This window comes from Hibiscus syriacus, unplaced genomic scaffold (genome assembly GCF_006381635.1).
Source record: "Hibiscus syriacus cultivar Baekdansim isolate YM2019G1 unplaced genomic scaffold, ASM638163v2 tig00110266_pilon, whole genome shotgun sequence".
In the NCBI taxonomy this organism is placed as follows: Eukaryota; Viridiplantae; Streptophyta; class Magnoliopsida; order Malvales; family Malvaceae; genus Hibiscus; species Hibiscus syriacus.
This window is the reverse complement of record NW_024062654.1, coordinates 759,066-772,724: the sequence shown is the minus strand read 5'-3', so window position 1 is coordinate 772,724 and position 13,659 is coordinate 759,066. Positions and strand designations below refer to the sequence as shown.

Below are 13,659 nucleotides of genomic sequence, written 5' to 3'. Positions count from 1 at the left end.
TATAAGACAAATAATTAGCTGGTCTAATGGAATGAGACAATAGATTCCTTCAACAAGGTCAGATGATCAAATCTCAATATTTGCAAATAGAGTAAACAAGGTTGGGAAAGTCACTATCGTTTCTACAATACCCGATCTAGATTAGTTGATTAATAAATTAAATACCAATGTGTTAGTACCAAATAAATTTCATTCAATGAATTTGCATATGAATTATGAAAATAAAAAAATAATAAAGTTTATTCAAAATTTCATGACACTCAAATTATTTTAATTTATAATAAGAATATAAACAAGAATGCACCAAAGCATCATTAAATATTATTACAAACAAGAATGCACCAAAGCATCATTAAATATTATTACAAACAAGAATACGCCAAAGCATCATTAAAATAAAATTATGTTTAGTGATATTTGAGATCTTTAAACTTTTAAAAGAAGATACTATAGGTCATGATTTTTTAACACTCGATATTATCTTTAAACTGAAAAAATATTAATCTAATTTTTTACTCTTCACAACCTTTATATGTCATTCTACAATATCGAGTCTACTATTGCGAATAAAGTTTGAATAATCATCCAAATTTCCTTAAATTGGTCACCATATTATCCAAAATTTCATAAAATCATCTCGCAATTCATAATCTAGAATAAATCCACCTTAAGCAAGATATAAAATTACAAAGACAAGGTGAAAGTAAAATAGAAAATGAGACTGAGGACCATTCTGACAAATTTTTGGAAAATGATTTTTAAAAGTGATATAGAAAAAAAATTAAAAATAATGTTTAAAAGTGTAGTTTAAAATTTAACTATTTGATTTTGATGTTAAAAGTGAGTTTGAAAAAAATAAAGTGTTCACTATAAATATTAATTGGTTAGATTAAAAATATAGAATTTAAATTATATTTACACTTATTAATATTATGATATATAAAATATATCAACTTAAATAATAATAAAAATATAAAAAATGTTAAGATAACTCATTAATAGTATTTTTATAAATGAAATTTTTACTAAAAAATATATTGTCAATACTTTTTAGCATATGAATATAAAATTTGTACGTAATAATAATTTGATATTTGTTTTGAAAAAAAGAATATTATAGAAAAATACATTGCGCTTACAAATTAAAGTGAATTTTTATTAAACTAAAAGTTATAATCTCTCTCATTAATTATATTTCATAATAAGATAGAATGTCTAATTATTCCAATTCAATCGTTTAAAATTTAAAATAACATAATTTAAATGATATTTGTATCTTTTTAATCGTTTAAAAAATATTATTATAACTAAATTCAAAAAAATTATTATTATATAAAATATATCAATTTAAATTTTTATAATCAAATATAATCGTTTCTACCATATTTTTATCCATTAAATATTAATTTTACAATTAAAATAAATTTTTTAACTAAAAATATTTTAAAAAAATCACACCAAACTAGAGTTAAATATAAATATAGTTTAGACTCCAGAAGACACTTCTTGTGTCATTGGACCATTTCCTAATCCTTGTGGTCTTGAACTGAATTTGACAGTAACGTACTGTTGAACCGACCCGGACAGACCACCAGCAACAAAGACAAGGCGAAACGGAAGAAAGGAACGAAGAATCGTCAACCCGTTTTCCTCGGCAAATTCAGAATACAAAAACCTCTGTTCAGAAAACAGAAAACAAAAGAGAAACCAAATCGAAGATGGGAATCGCTGTTGCAGGGATGGATTCCCTAAGCGATAGAGCAGCAGTGATGAGAGAAGCTCTTCAAAAGAGCCAAACAATCACGGACAACGTGGTCACCATTCTCGGCTCCTTCGACAGCCGCCTCTCCGCCCTCGAAACCGCCATGCGACCTACTCAGGTGTCCTTTTGCTTTATATAGATCTCGCCTCTAAACTAAGCCGGATGAGTCAATTTCTTTTCCTTATGCTTTTCTTTGCTCTTTCCGGTTTTGTAGATTAGAACTCATGCTATAAGGAAAGCTCATGAGAATATAGACAAGTCTTTGAAGTCTGCCGAAGTCATTTTGGCGCAATTTGATATCTCTCGTCAGGTTCGTGCTTTATTAGCATTTGTATCATTGAAAAGAACAAAGGCAGATGTAGATCTGTTGATTACGTGTATGTTAGTTTGTGTATGTTCCAATCTAATCCTTGAATTATGGAAGTCTAGGTATTTTAATTTTTGATCATTTGAATTTCGGTAGGCCGAGGCTAAAATACTTAAGGGTCCACATGAGGATCTAGAAGGTTATCTGGGAGCAATTGATCAGCTAAGAAGCAACATTCGGTTTTTTAGCAGCAACAAGAACTTTAGGAATAGCGATGGGGTGCTTAACCAGGCTAACACTTTACTTGCTAAAGCTATTTCAAAGCTAGAGGATGAATTTAAGCAGCGATTGAATTCTTATAGGTTTGTATTTCTGACTTATAATCTGCTTCTGACCTTATGTCTTTCCTTACGAGTTGTACATTTATCGAGTTCTTGTCATGTAAAAGATCTAGGCTCCTTGATGAGATGGTATCTTCTTGGCTGTATTGAAATTTTCTGTCATCAGATATGATATTTTACATTTGTGCCCATAATCCAAGCCTTGAGGGGTACCACTGCATATTGATCTTCCTTTTCCTACAACTGATATTTCTTTCTGGCAATATTTTGTTTTGTTATTCATTTACTGAGCAATTGCATTGATGTTTTGATTTGGCATTTTTAATGTTTCTTGCATCTGTATTTGTGCGAGGTGGGCATGTATGTGCCTTTTGAGCATCATTTCTGTCAGGTTTCATTAATCAGAATGTACATAGAAAAACAGCTATAGTCTTATTTGTTAATATGATTCAAATTATGGTTAAAACTTAAAACTATAAGGTTGTGATCCACATGGTCTAATTGGTAAATTGTGATTCAATAATGTTAATACTGTTAGGTAAATCATACTTTGGTGCTGATTCTCCCTGTATTTTAGTCTAGTAATAAATCCAAGCATTAACTGGGAAATACTCAAATTTCTTCATTTTTAGTTTACTCTTTTCAGGGAGTTTAACTGTAGGAATTATAGAGATATGATTTGATATCATTCCTTTAATTAAGGGATTTTGTACATATATTTATACAATCCCTTATTTTAAGGGATCACATCCTAAGATTAGTATTTTTCCTTTCTTAAGTGTTTCCTACTTTAGAGAGATAATTTGTATATAAATATGTAATCTGTCCTATTGAAAATATATGAAAATACAGAGAATTACTCTGATTTCTACATGGTATCAGAGTAGGTTACGGTTTATTTCCAACCTAGACGATGTCCACAACTTCTTCTCCTACTCCGGAGATCACCTCGAATCCAGAAAATTTTTCTGGTTCTGCTGCTCAATCAAAAGGTAATCTGGTCATGAAAGAACCATCATGCTACAATTTTTTTCTCCTCCCAGTCGACCCCTAATTGGATCATCGATTCTGGTGCTACGGATCATATGACTGATAATAAGGATTTGTTTTGCAATTTTTTTCCGAATTTTGGTAAAGCTGTCAAAATGGCTGATGGTTCCTTGTGCAAAATAGAAGGACATGGCACTGTTATTCTCAATGACCAGATTGTACTTAAAAATGTCCTCTTCGTACCAAATATGGCTTGCAATCTCGTTTCCGTTAGTAAACTTTCCACCGACTTGCACTGCTCTGCAATTTTTAATGATATTGATTGTACTTTGCAGGCACTGAACTCGAAGAAGATGATTGGTAAGGCCAGCTTGCAGAATGGTCTCTATATTCTTCCTGCCTATACTAAAACCGAAATCTCGAAATCTTTCACCGCTTTAGAAAAAGTTGATAATGTTATGTTATGGCATTATCGGTTAGGTCATCCTAGTTTCCACTATCTTGCAAAAGTTTTTCCTGTTCTATTCATTAATAAAAGGCCAAATTCTTTTTCTTGCAAAGTTTGCTCTCTTGCCAAACATATTAAATCAATTTATTCTCCTTCTACATATAAGCCTTCTCAACCTTTTGCTTTGATCCACAGTGATATTTGAGGCCCTTCTCGAGTGAAGAATGCTGATAATTGTAAGTGGTTTATCACTTTCATTGATAATCACAGTAGGATAACTTGGACTTATTTGCTAAAAGATAAATTTGAAACTGCTGGTGTTTTTACCCAATTTTATAATATGGTTCTCACTTAATTTGGGTCTAAAATTCAGCTCTTTAAATCTGATAATGGCAGTGAATTTTTTGCTAAGTCTTTGGGTGCCCTTTTCAGGGAAAAGGGCATAGTTCAAATTAGTTCTTGTGTTGACACCCCACAACAAAACGACATTGCCGAAAGAAAAAATAGACACCTCTTTGAAGTTACCCGTTCTCTTCTATTTACCACCAATGTTCCAAAATATTTGTGGGGGAAGCCTTATTAACTGCCACATATTTAATCAATCGAATGCTTAGTAAGGTTTTACAATTTCAAACACCTCAATCTATATTTTTGCAATACTTTCCTCATTTTAAACCTATCTCCTCCATTCTTCCACTTAAAATATTTGGTTGTATTGTTTTCATCCAAAACATTGCTCTTAATAAGTCCAAGTTAGATCCTAAATCATTAAAGTGTGTACTGGTTGGGTATTATTCACTTAAGAAGGGTTATAAATGCTATCATCCTCCTTCTAAATGATTTTTTATCACTATAGATATAACATTTTGAGTAGGATCCCTATTTCACTCAGGCTGAAATTCAGGGGGAGACATGGAAGGATTTTCAGCCACATCAGGTATCTCCTCCTCTTCATTCTCAACCTTCAGAATTGCCACCGATTTTGTCTTTACCTACAAATTTGTTACATGTAACTACTCCCATTGATTCATCTGTAGTACCTATCACTACTTAACCCACACCTACTTTAAACACCCTTCCTGAAAACACACCTACTCCCATTCAAAATCTTCCACAAACATCACCAATCAAACAACTTCATGTCTATACAAGGAAAAATAAACATATTCCTGAGGCTGTTTTGCAATCTGATTATTGCCGAGAATTGGATTTGGGTCCAACTGTCGAAATAGAAGAAGAAATCAGTAAGTCCACTTCTCTTACTCTAGATGATTTCCCTATTGCTATTAGAAAAGGGGTTAGACAGTACACCAAGCATCCTATTGAAAAATTTGCTGGTTATAATTCATTGATGTCGTCTTTTCAAGCATTTACAGCAAACTTGGATAAAGAACAGGTTCCCACAAGCATAGCTGAAGCTCTAAAGGATTCAAAATGGAGAAGGGTTGTTGAAGAGGAAATTTGTGCACTAGAGAAAAATGCTACTTGGACCGTTACGGACCTTCCTCAAGGAAAAAAGACTGTTGGCTGTAAATGGATCTTTGCTGTAATGTATAACTCCAATGGTAGTATTCAACGATACAAAGCTAGACTAGTGGCCAGAGACTTTACGCAAACATATGGGATAGATTTTACAGAAACTTTTGCACCTGTGGCGAAACTGAATACTGTTCGAGTACTCCTAAGTTTGGTTGTAAATTGCGATTGGAAATTAACCAACTTGATGTAAAAAACGTTTTTCTTAATGGCAAGCTAAAAGAATAAGTCTATATGAAGTTGCCACATGGCTTAAAGTCTGTTGAAGGAAGTAACAAGGTGTGCAAGCTCAACAAGTCTCTATACGGATTAAAACAATCACCCAGAGCTTGGATCGAGAGATTCACTAAAGTCATTATGAAAAACGGCTACAAGCAGTCCCTCGCCGATCATACTATTTTCATCAAGCTAACTTCTACAAATAAGAAAGTTATCCTTATTGTGTACGTTGATGGCATAATTCTTACCGGAGATGATGAATAAGAGATTTGCAATTTGAAGAAGTTGTTAAATGAGGAATTCGAAACCAAGGACTTGGGAAAGCTAAAGTATTTCCTAGGAATGGAGGTGGCAAGGTCAAAAGAAGGACTTGTAATCAACCAAAGAAAATATGTACTTGATTTACTCAAAGAAACTGGTTTTCTTGGTTGTAAGCCGATTGATACACCAATGGAGGCAAGCTTGAAATTTAGCAAATAAGATGGGTCCTTAGTAGACAAAGAGAAATTTCAAAGATTAGTTGGAAAACTAATTTATTTATCCTTGACAAGGCCAGATATAGCCTTTCCCGTAAATGTGATAAGTCAACACATGACTAATCCTACTGAAGAGCATATGGCAGCAACAAATAAAATTCTCAAATACTTGAAGAAAACTCCAGGACACGGCTTAATGTTTAAGAAGACACAAGACAGAACTGTTAAAATTTTTACAGACTCTAGTTGGGTCGGAGACCTTACTGAAAGGAGATCCACTAGTGGCTACTGCACATTTGTTTGGGGTAACCTTACAACTTGGAGAAGTAAGAAACAATCCGTCATTTCAAGAAGTAGTGCTGAAGCTGAATTCAGAGCACTAGCATTGGAAATATGCGAAGGAATTTGGCTGCTTAAACTACTGGAAGAACTTGACACTAATCAAGAGGATCACTTTGAAGTCTTGTGTGATAATCAATCTGCTATTCAAATTGCCAAGAACCCAGTTCAACATGATCGGACAAAGCATGTTGAGATTGATAGGCATTTTATAGCTGATCAAGTTAACAAAAAGACGGTCACACTTTCATACATTCCTTCAGAAGAACAAGTTGCAGACATTCTTACTAAGGCTTTGCCAAAGCCTGTTTTCAATAAATTCCTATTCAAGCTGGGATTATACAATGTATATTTTCCAGCTTGAGGGGGAGTGTAGGAATTATAGAGATATGATTTGATATCATTCCTTTAATTAAGGGATTTTGTACATATATTTATACAATCCCTTATTTTAAGGGATCACATCCTAGGATTAGTATTTTTCCTTTCTTAAGTGTTTCCTACTTTGGAGAGATAATTTGTATATAAATATGTAATCTGTCCTATTGAAAATATATGAAAGAGAAAATAACCTCATTGACCAAAAATGCTTTATAATATACGATTTTAACCAACTTTTTCTGGATTTGCCAAAATGACCAACTAAATCGCAATGCGATCGATAATTCGCAACGCGATCTCCGGTATCGCAAATCAGTTTCCAGATTCGCAACGCGAACTTCGACTATCGCAATGCGAATATGTATATCGCAATGCGAATATGTAAATCGCAATGCAATAGTCAAAGTTCGCGTTGCGATAGTCCAAGTTCGCATTGCGATAGTCGACTATCGCATTGCGATTTACATATTCGCATTGCGATAGTCTAAGTTCGCATTGCGATAGTCGAAGTTCGCGTTGCGATTTATTCCAAATTCGTTGCGATAGTCCAAAATCGCAACGACTGGTGGTAATGCATTTGTTTCTTAAGAATTTTCTCTAAAAAGATAGTATTCGCGCGGACGTGTCGAAGACACGTATTACCACGACCACGACCCGACCCGAGACGGACGGCGGCGGAGCGCGAGAGTCCCCCTTGTTCTCTATCACTCAACAAGGAAGTGAGAAAGTCAAGCCTTAAATACCATTCCCAATAGTGTTTCCAATACTATGTGGGATTGAGCATTACCAACACTTGTTTCCAATACAATGTGATTATTCAGGAAACAATTAACAATCATGCACCTTAAAACAACTGAATCAGCAACCAATTGCATTAGTATTATACGATTAAATATGTCATAATTAAAAGTCAATCTACAATCAATCGCGATTATTGCAATTTTAAGCAAAACATTCAAAAATAATATCACTATTTAAGGCTTAATCCCATTTAGTATTGGGAACAAGTGTTGGTAATGCTCAATCCTACATAGTATTTGAAACACTATTGGGAATGGTATTTAAGGCTTGGCTTTCCCATTTCCTTGTTGAGTGATAGAGAACAAGGGGGACTCTCGCGCGCCGCCGTCTCGTCTCGGGTCGGGGTCGGGGTAATACGTGTCTTCGACACGTCCGCGCGAATACTATCTTTTTAGAGAAAATTCTTAAGAAACAAATGCAATACCACCAGTCGTTGCGATTTTGAACTATCGCAACGAATTTGGAATAAATCACAACGCGAACTTCGACTATCGCATTGCGATTTACATATTCGCATTGCGATTTACATATTCGCATTGCGATAGTCCAAGTTCGCATTGCGATAGTCGAAGTTCGCGTTGCGATAGTCCAAGTTCGCATTGCGATAGTCGACTATCGCATTGCGATTTACATATTCGCATTGCGATAGTCGAAGTTCGTGTTGCGAATCTGAAACTGTTTTGCGATACCGGAGATCGCGTTGCGAATTATCGATCGCATTGCGATTTAGTTGGTCATTTTGGCAAATCCAAAAAAAGTTGGTTAAAATCGTATATTATAAGGCATTTTTGGTCACTGAGGTTATTTTCTCTATATGAAAATACAGAGAATTACTTTGATTTCTACATTAACGATAACCTACTCTATTGGTTTTTTCTCAATCATCTATAGGATAAGATGTTTCAATTTTTAAGGATCCAGTTTTTGTAGTTTACTTAATCTTGCAATTTTCATTATGTTTATTCCTTCCATTAATTTCTTTGGCCTTGTAATTGAATTCCAGCAAACCTATTGAGCCTGATCGTCTGTTTGATGGCCTTCCAAATGCGCTACGTCCATCATCAGGATCACCTGGTAATCAAGGAGATGCTGGTGGCAGGGCTACATCCCATAGCCATTCTGAGCATCAAAATATTGACTTGGAAACTGCTGTGTATACTCCTCCCACTCTTATACCTCCTCGAATTATGCCATTGCTGCATGATCTGGCCAAGCAAATGGTTCGAGCTGGTCACCAGCAGCAGTTACTCAGAATTTATAAGTAAGATTTTCACTTTTATTTTAGTTATCTATACTTATATTCTCTTACTCGTTAGACTGTTTAGACTTCAGGCCATATAATATTTTTTGAACAATTAAATTATGATATGGTTGTCATTTCATTGATAAGCGTTTTCATGGAGTTCTAGTTAAATAGAAGTGGTGAGCAATAGGCTGGGCAATGGGCTGGGGGGAGAAAAGTCATGTTGGCAACAATAGGGAGCTAACATAGATAAAGTTAAAAAAATGACTCCCTAGTCTCCTTCCAAATCAATAACATGTTAAACTGTATCTTGTTCTTCCATGTGAGATACACACACGCACACACTGTTCATTGTGATTGTTTAGAAGTTTTCCCTACAGTAGACATATATACTGTTAGTTTCCTTAGATGGGTAATTCATATCTATAATATCATGTGTAGTTTCATTATTATTTTACTGGAACTGATCTTACATTTTTGTTCTTCTCTCAGAGAAACTCGTTCTTTGGTCCTGGAAGAAAGTCTCCGTAAATTGGGAGTTGAAAAACTTAGCAAAGATGATGTTCAGAAGATGCAATGGGAGGTTTTGGAGGCAAAAATTGGAAATTGGATTCACTTTATGCGTATTGCTGTAAGTAACATAGTAACATTCTGGAATATGGAGAAAACTCAATTAACATGCACTTCCAAATGAAATCATGTTTGAACAGGTCAAACTACTATTTGCTGGAGAACGAAAAGTTTGTGATCAAATGTTTGAAGGTCTTGATTCTCTTAGTGATCAATGTTTTGCTGAAGTTACTGCTAGTAGTGTTTCTGTTCTACTCAGTTTTGGTGAGGCAATTGCAAGAAGCAAGAGATCACCAGAAAAGTTATTTGTACTTCTAGACATGTATGAGATAATGAGAGAGCTTCATTCTGAGGTATGTTTAATATTACAAAGCTCATGAGGTCATTGCATTGAGAAAATGGTACTTAGGGAATGGATAGAATAGATATGCCCATTTTATGTGGTTCCACTTAGTTTTGCAGATCTGGAATTTTCTAGGATTTCCATCTTGGCTAAATTACTATCAATATGTGGGTCAAATGGAAAAAATTATAATATTTTATAACTTCTTGGCCAACCCTATAGTATTCCACTGAGTATAATATTTTATAACTTCTTTATTTCTCTTTTTGTTGCTGTTAATACTCATTTTGCTTAATGAAATTACAACTACTATTGGTTTTTTCCGTTAGACTACAACTTTCTATTAGAACTCATACTTTATCGATTTTTAGCTAATACTTGTATTTATCACTTATTTCAGTATATGGAGACCATTACTTCTAGTTAAAGTTAATTAAAGTAAATATTACAAAAAAAGATAATTAAAGTGAAACTGGTGTCCAGATTAACGTCAATCTATTTAATTTTGCATTTTTACTGATGTTAGAATTTTTAAACATCTTGTACCAAATGCATACCTTTCAAGTCATATTTTTTATTTTGTTCTTTTGAAATTAGATATTAAGGTTTTAAAGTACTTTGTTTCATAACTATGTAATTATCTCTTCAAAATTTCATAAATCTCATGGATTGAACATTTAAGGTTTGCAACAATACTAGGTGAACATTTTTACTGATGTGTAACAATCTATGATATACTCAAATAGTGCTAGATACTTTTCATTAACTTAACAGGTGATTTCTTTTGCAGATTGAAGCCATTTTCAAAGGTAAAGCTTGCACTGAGATTAAAGAATCTGCACTGGGCTTAACAAAGAGACTTGCCCAGACAGCTCAGGAGACCTTTGGTGATTTTGAAGAAGCTGTTGAAAAAGATGCGACAAAAACTTCTGTTCTGGATGGAACTGTCCATCCTTTAACCAGCTATGTGATTAATTATGTAAAGTTTTTGTTCGAGTAAGTTCAGCTTCCTGTAATTTGGAGTTTATTGCTCTATCTCTTTTGGTTGTGCTAATGCATGCTTTCCATCCTCATTATATATTAATTTCATATTACTTTACCGTTTTATTACTCTCTCTCTTTCACTCACACACACGCACACACATTCTTGCACAATTTACAATAGCTGTCCGGCTTTAGCTGTCCTATTTTAAGAATCTCTGGTTGTGGCATATTTAATTATTTAGTTTTATTGCATGATTCCATTGGCTATTGATATATTCATGCTGTGGAACTGACAGTCATGTGTTGAATTCCTGCAGCTACCAATCTACATTGAAGCAACTTTTCCAGGAATTTGAAACTAGTGATGATACAGGATCTCAGTTGGCTTCTGTAACAATGAGAATTATGCAGGCTCTTCAAACAAATTTGGATGGAAAATCCAAGCAGTATAGAGACCCTGCATTGACTAACTTATTTCTCATGAATAATATTCATTATATGGTGAGATCTGTGCGCAGGTATGTCATAAATCTGATATTCCTATTCATTAAATGTTGTGATCGTTTTACATGTAATATTGATTCTTTCTAATTTCTTGCTTAGGTCCGAAGCCAAAGACCTGTTAGGGGATGATTGGGTTCAAAGACACAGGAGGATTGTGCAGCAGCATGCAAACCAATACAAAAGGAATGCTTGGCAAAAGGTATTTTCTCATGACCTGATTGACATAATTCAGAACGGGACAAATTTGGCACTGTTTTTTTCATTGATGTTTCTTTATAAGATATTCATTGATGAAATTCATAATTGGACCCTTTTCGGTATCTTAATGCTCAAATAATGAAATCAATCTTTGAATGTAGACTAAATTAAACCATATAATATATAATATAAATTAAATTAGAAAGAATGGAAACAAATTTTCCATGTAAGAACTTGGAAAAACCCAGCTATATGGACCCAAGATTAAGAAAATTCAAAATCAAAATCTAAACTGGTAAATTGGTACAAACAAATGAAGGAAGACCAGTAGCAAGATTTATGTTGTAAATATAGTTTTGACTCCTGACAATCCGCCATTTTCTCGAAGGGGTTAATTACAACCTTCTTGGAGGCCTCAGGTACTGTAAAATATTTAATCTTTAATTAGGAAAGTATGAATAGTCTCTCTTTTTTTTTTGGCTAATGTTTGGTAATTTCTCCAATGAGATAATTTCTCCTTTTATTACCCGCGTTTTTCCATGTATACAATTGGAAATAACTTGTAGTTGTACGATGCTTTCAGATTAGTCGTTTGCTGATGTTTAAAAAATTAACAATCCTTTCGTCAATGGCTTTTCTGCTGTAGATTCTTCAGTGCCTATCTATACAAGGACTGACCTCATCCGGAAGTGGTAGTGCAGTAGGTGATGGAGGCAATAGCAGTGGAGTATCCAGAGCATTGGTGAAAGACAGGTCAATTGTAACTAGCCTGTTTACTCCGTTTGGATTTTCATTTAAATCCTCAAAAATTTTATATCAGAATCCATCTAGTTTATTTGTCCTATGCATCTGATCTTGATGTATAAGTTATTTGGATCAGGTTCAAAATTTTCAATATGCAGTTTGAGGAGCTTCATCAAAGACAATCTCAATGGACAGTGCCTGACACGGAATTGAGGGAGTCTCTGAGGCTTGCGGTTGCTGAAGTGTTGTTGCCAGCCTATAGATCATTCCTAAAACGCTTTGGGTACATATTTCGCATTACTCATAAACCTATTATAGATTTAAGTTGACTAGAATATTAAAAAAACCTCTGAACCATTTGTTTTCATTCTATCAAATAAGCTCTAATCCTTTGATTTATACCCAAGTAAGATCTTACTTTAAATGAAAAGAATATTTTTGTTACAGTCAATGCCTAAGAGTGATAATTAGGAGGAAAGAGAGAGAAAAAAGAAAAATAAATGATAGTGTTGTTTTCCCCCAGTAATTATATTGTTTTATTTTTCAATTTTTGTTTGCGTCTTTGGGCCATGGCAAAAATAAAATATTTTTGGTTGTAAATCTCGGTTGGTCCACTTCATCAAATTATGTCATCATCAAAGCAAAATCCTGCTGGCATTGACTGTAACCAAAGTCTTCAACTTTGCATTTGAAATAAGGCTTATTTTTGGTAAAAATCGAAATGGCTTATTTGGTACAATAAAAGGGGATCGTGTCGGGGGTTTTCATTGTACTTTTAGAACAATTTGGGGAGTCTTATTCATAAAATGGAATCATATAACAGTAGTTGTAGGATTATGTCTATTTTCATTTATGCTTGCATGCATGTTGGAATGGATTTCCTCACCTTTCATATAACTATTTACATATGCACAAAATGGTGATAATTTTCCCATTCTTGCATAAGTTTTATATATGATACTAAGATGTCTTTACTTTGGTTTTGAACATGTTATATCTGAGTTTTTTTTTCCTGCAGACCTCTAGTTGAGAATGGGAAGAATCCTCAGAAGTATGTCAAGTATTCGGCAGAGGACCTCGAACGAATGTTGGGAGAATTCTTCGAGGGCAAGAACTTAAGCGAACCTAAACGGTAGTTTTGATCGTTCTGTTCGAGGTTGACTGGTTGATTGATTTTCAAGTATGTTGCCCGCACCGCATATCATTGCTTGAATGTGTGGTGGTGGTTCTGTTTTTGAAAATATCTGTTTATATTTGTAAGCGATTAACTCAAACCTACAAACAAGGCTCTCGTTTTATTATTTTTCTTCATTCTTTTTAAAAATGTGTTATTAAATAATATACAGTAATTTTATGATTTTAATTTTTAAAATCTGCATAAGCTTACATCTTATTTAATGGTTATATATAATATAGTTACTTTTTAAAAATAAGCACTAAACTTATAAATTAGAAAACAAGCTAGGCTTGAAC

At 33.9% G+C, this 13,659-nt stretch overlaps 1 protein-coding gene across 1 annotated transcript; it reads left to right on the top strand.

Moving 5' to 3' along the window:
* The first annotated feature begins 1,623 nt into the window (after positions 1 to 1,623).
* Positions 1,624 to 13,435, top strand: LOC120115582 (exocyst complex component EXO70A1-like). Its single transcript, XM_039136248.1, has 12 exons — positions 1,624 to 1,880; positions 1,977 to 2,072; positions 2,226 to 2,431; positions 8,604 to 8,861; positions 9,336 to 9,474; positions 9,554 to 9,766; positions 10,547 to 10,752; positions 11,058 to 11,258; positions 11,344 to 11,443; positions 12,089 to 12,195; positions 12,323 to 12,469; positions 13,205 to 13,435. The coding sequence occupies exons 1-12, from the start codon at positions 1,719 to 1,721 to the stop codon at positions 13,320 to 13,322; spliced, it is 1,953 nt and encodes a 650-aa protein (XP_038992179.1). The 5' UTR covers positions 1,624 to 1,718; the 3' UTR covers positions 13,323 to 13,435.
* The last annotated feature ends 224 nt before the right edge of the window (positions 13,436 to 13,659 follow it).

Coding starts and splice junctions, on each gene's coding strand:
- LOC120115582 (XM_039136248.1), top strand. CDS start 1,719: ATGGGAATCGCTGTTGCAGGGATGGATTCCCTAAGCGATAGAGCAGCA. Junction 11,259..11,343: donor ATGGTGAGATCTGTGCGCAG/GTATGTCATAAA, acceptor TTTCTTGCTTAG/GTCCGAAGCCAAAGACCTGT. Junction 11,444..12,088: donor AAAGGAATGCTTGGCAAAAG/GTATTTTCTCAT, acceptor TTTCTGCTGTAG/ATTCTTCAGTGCCTATCTAT.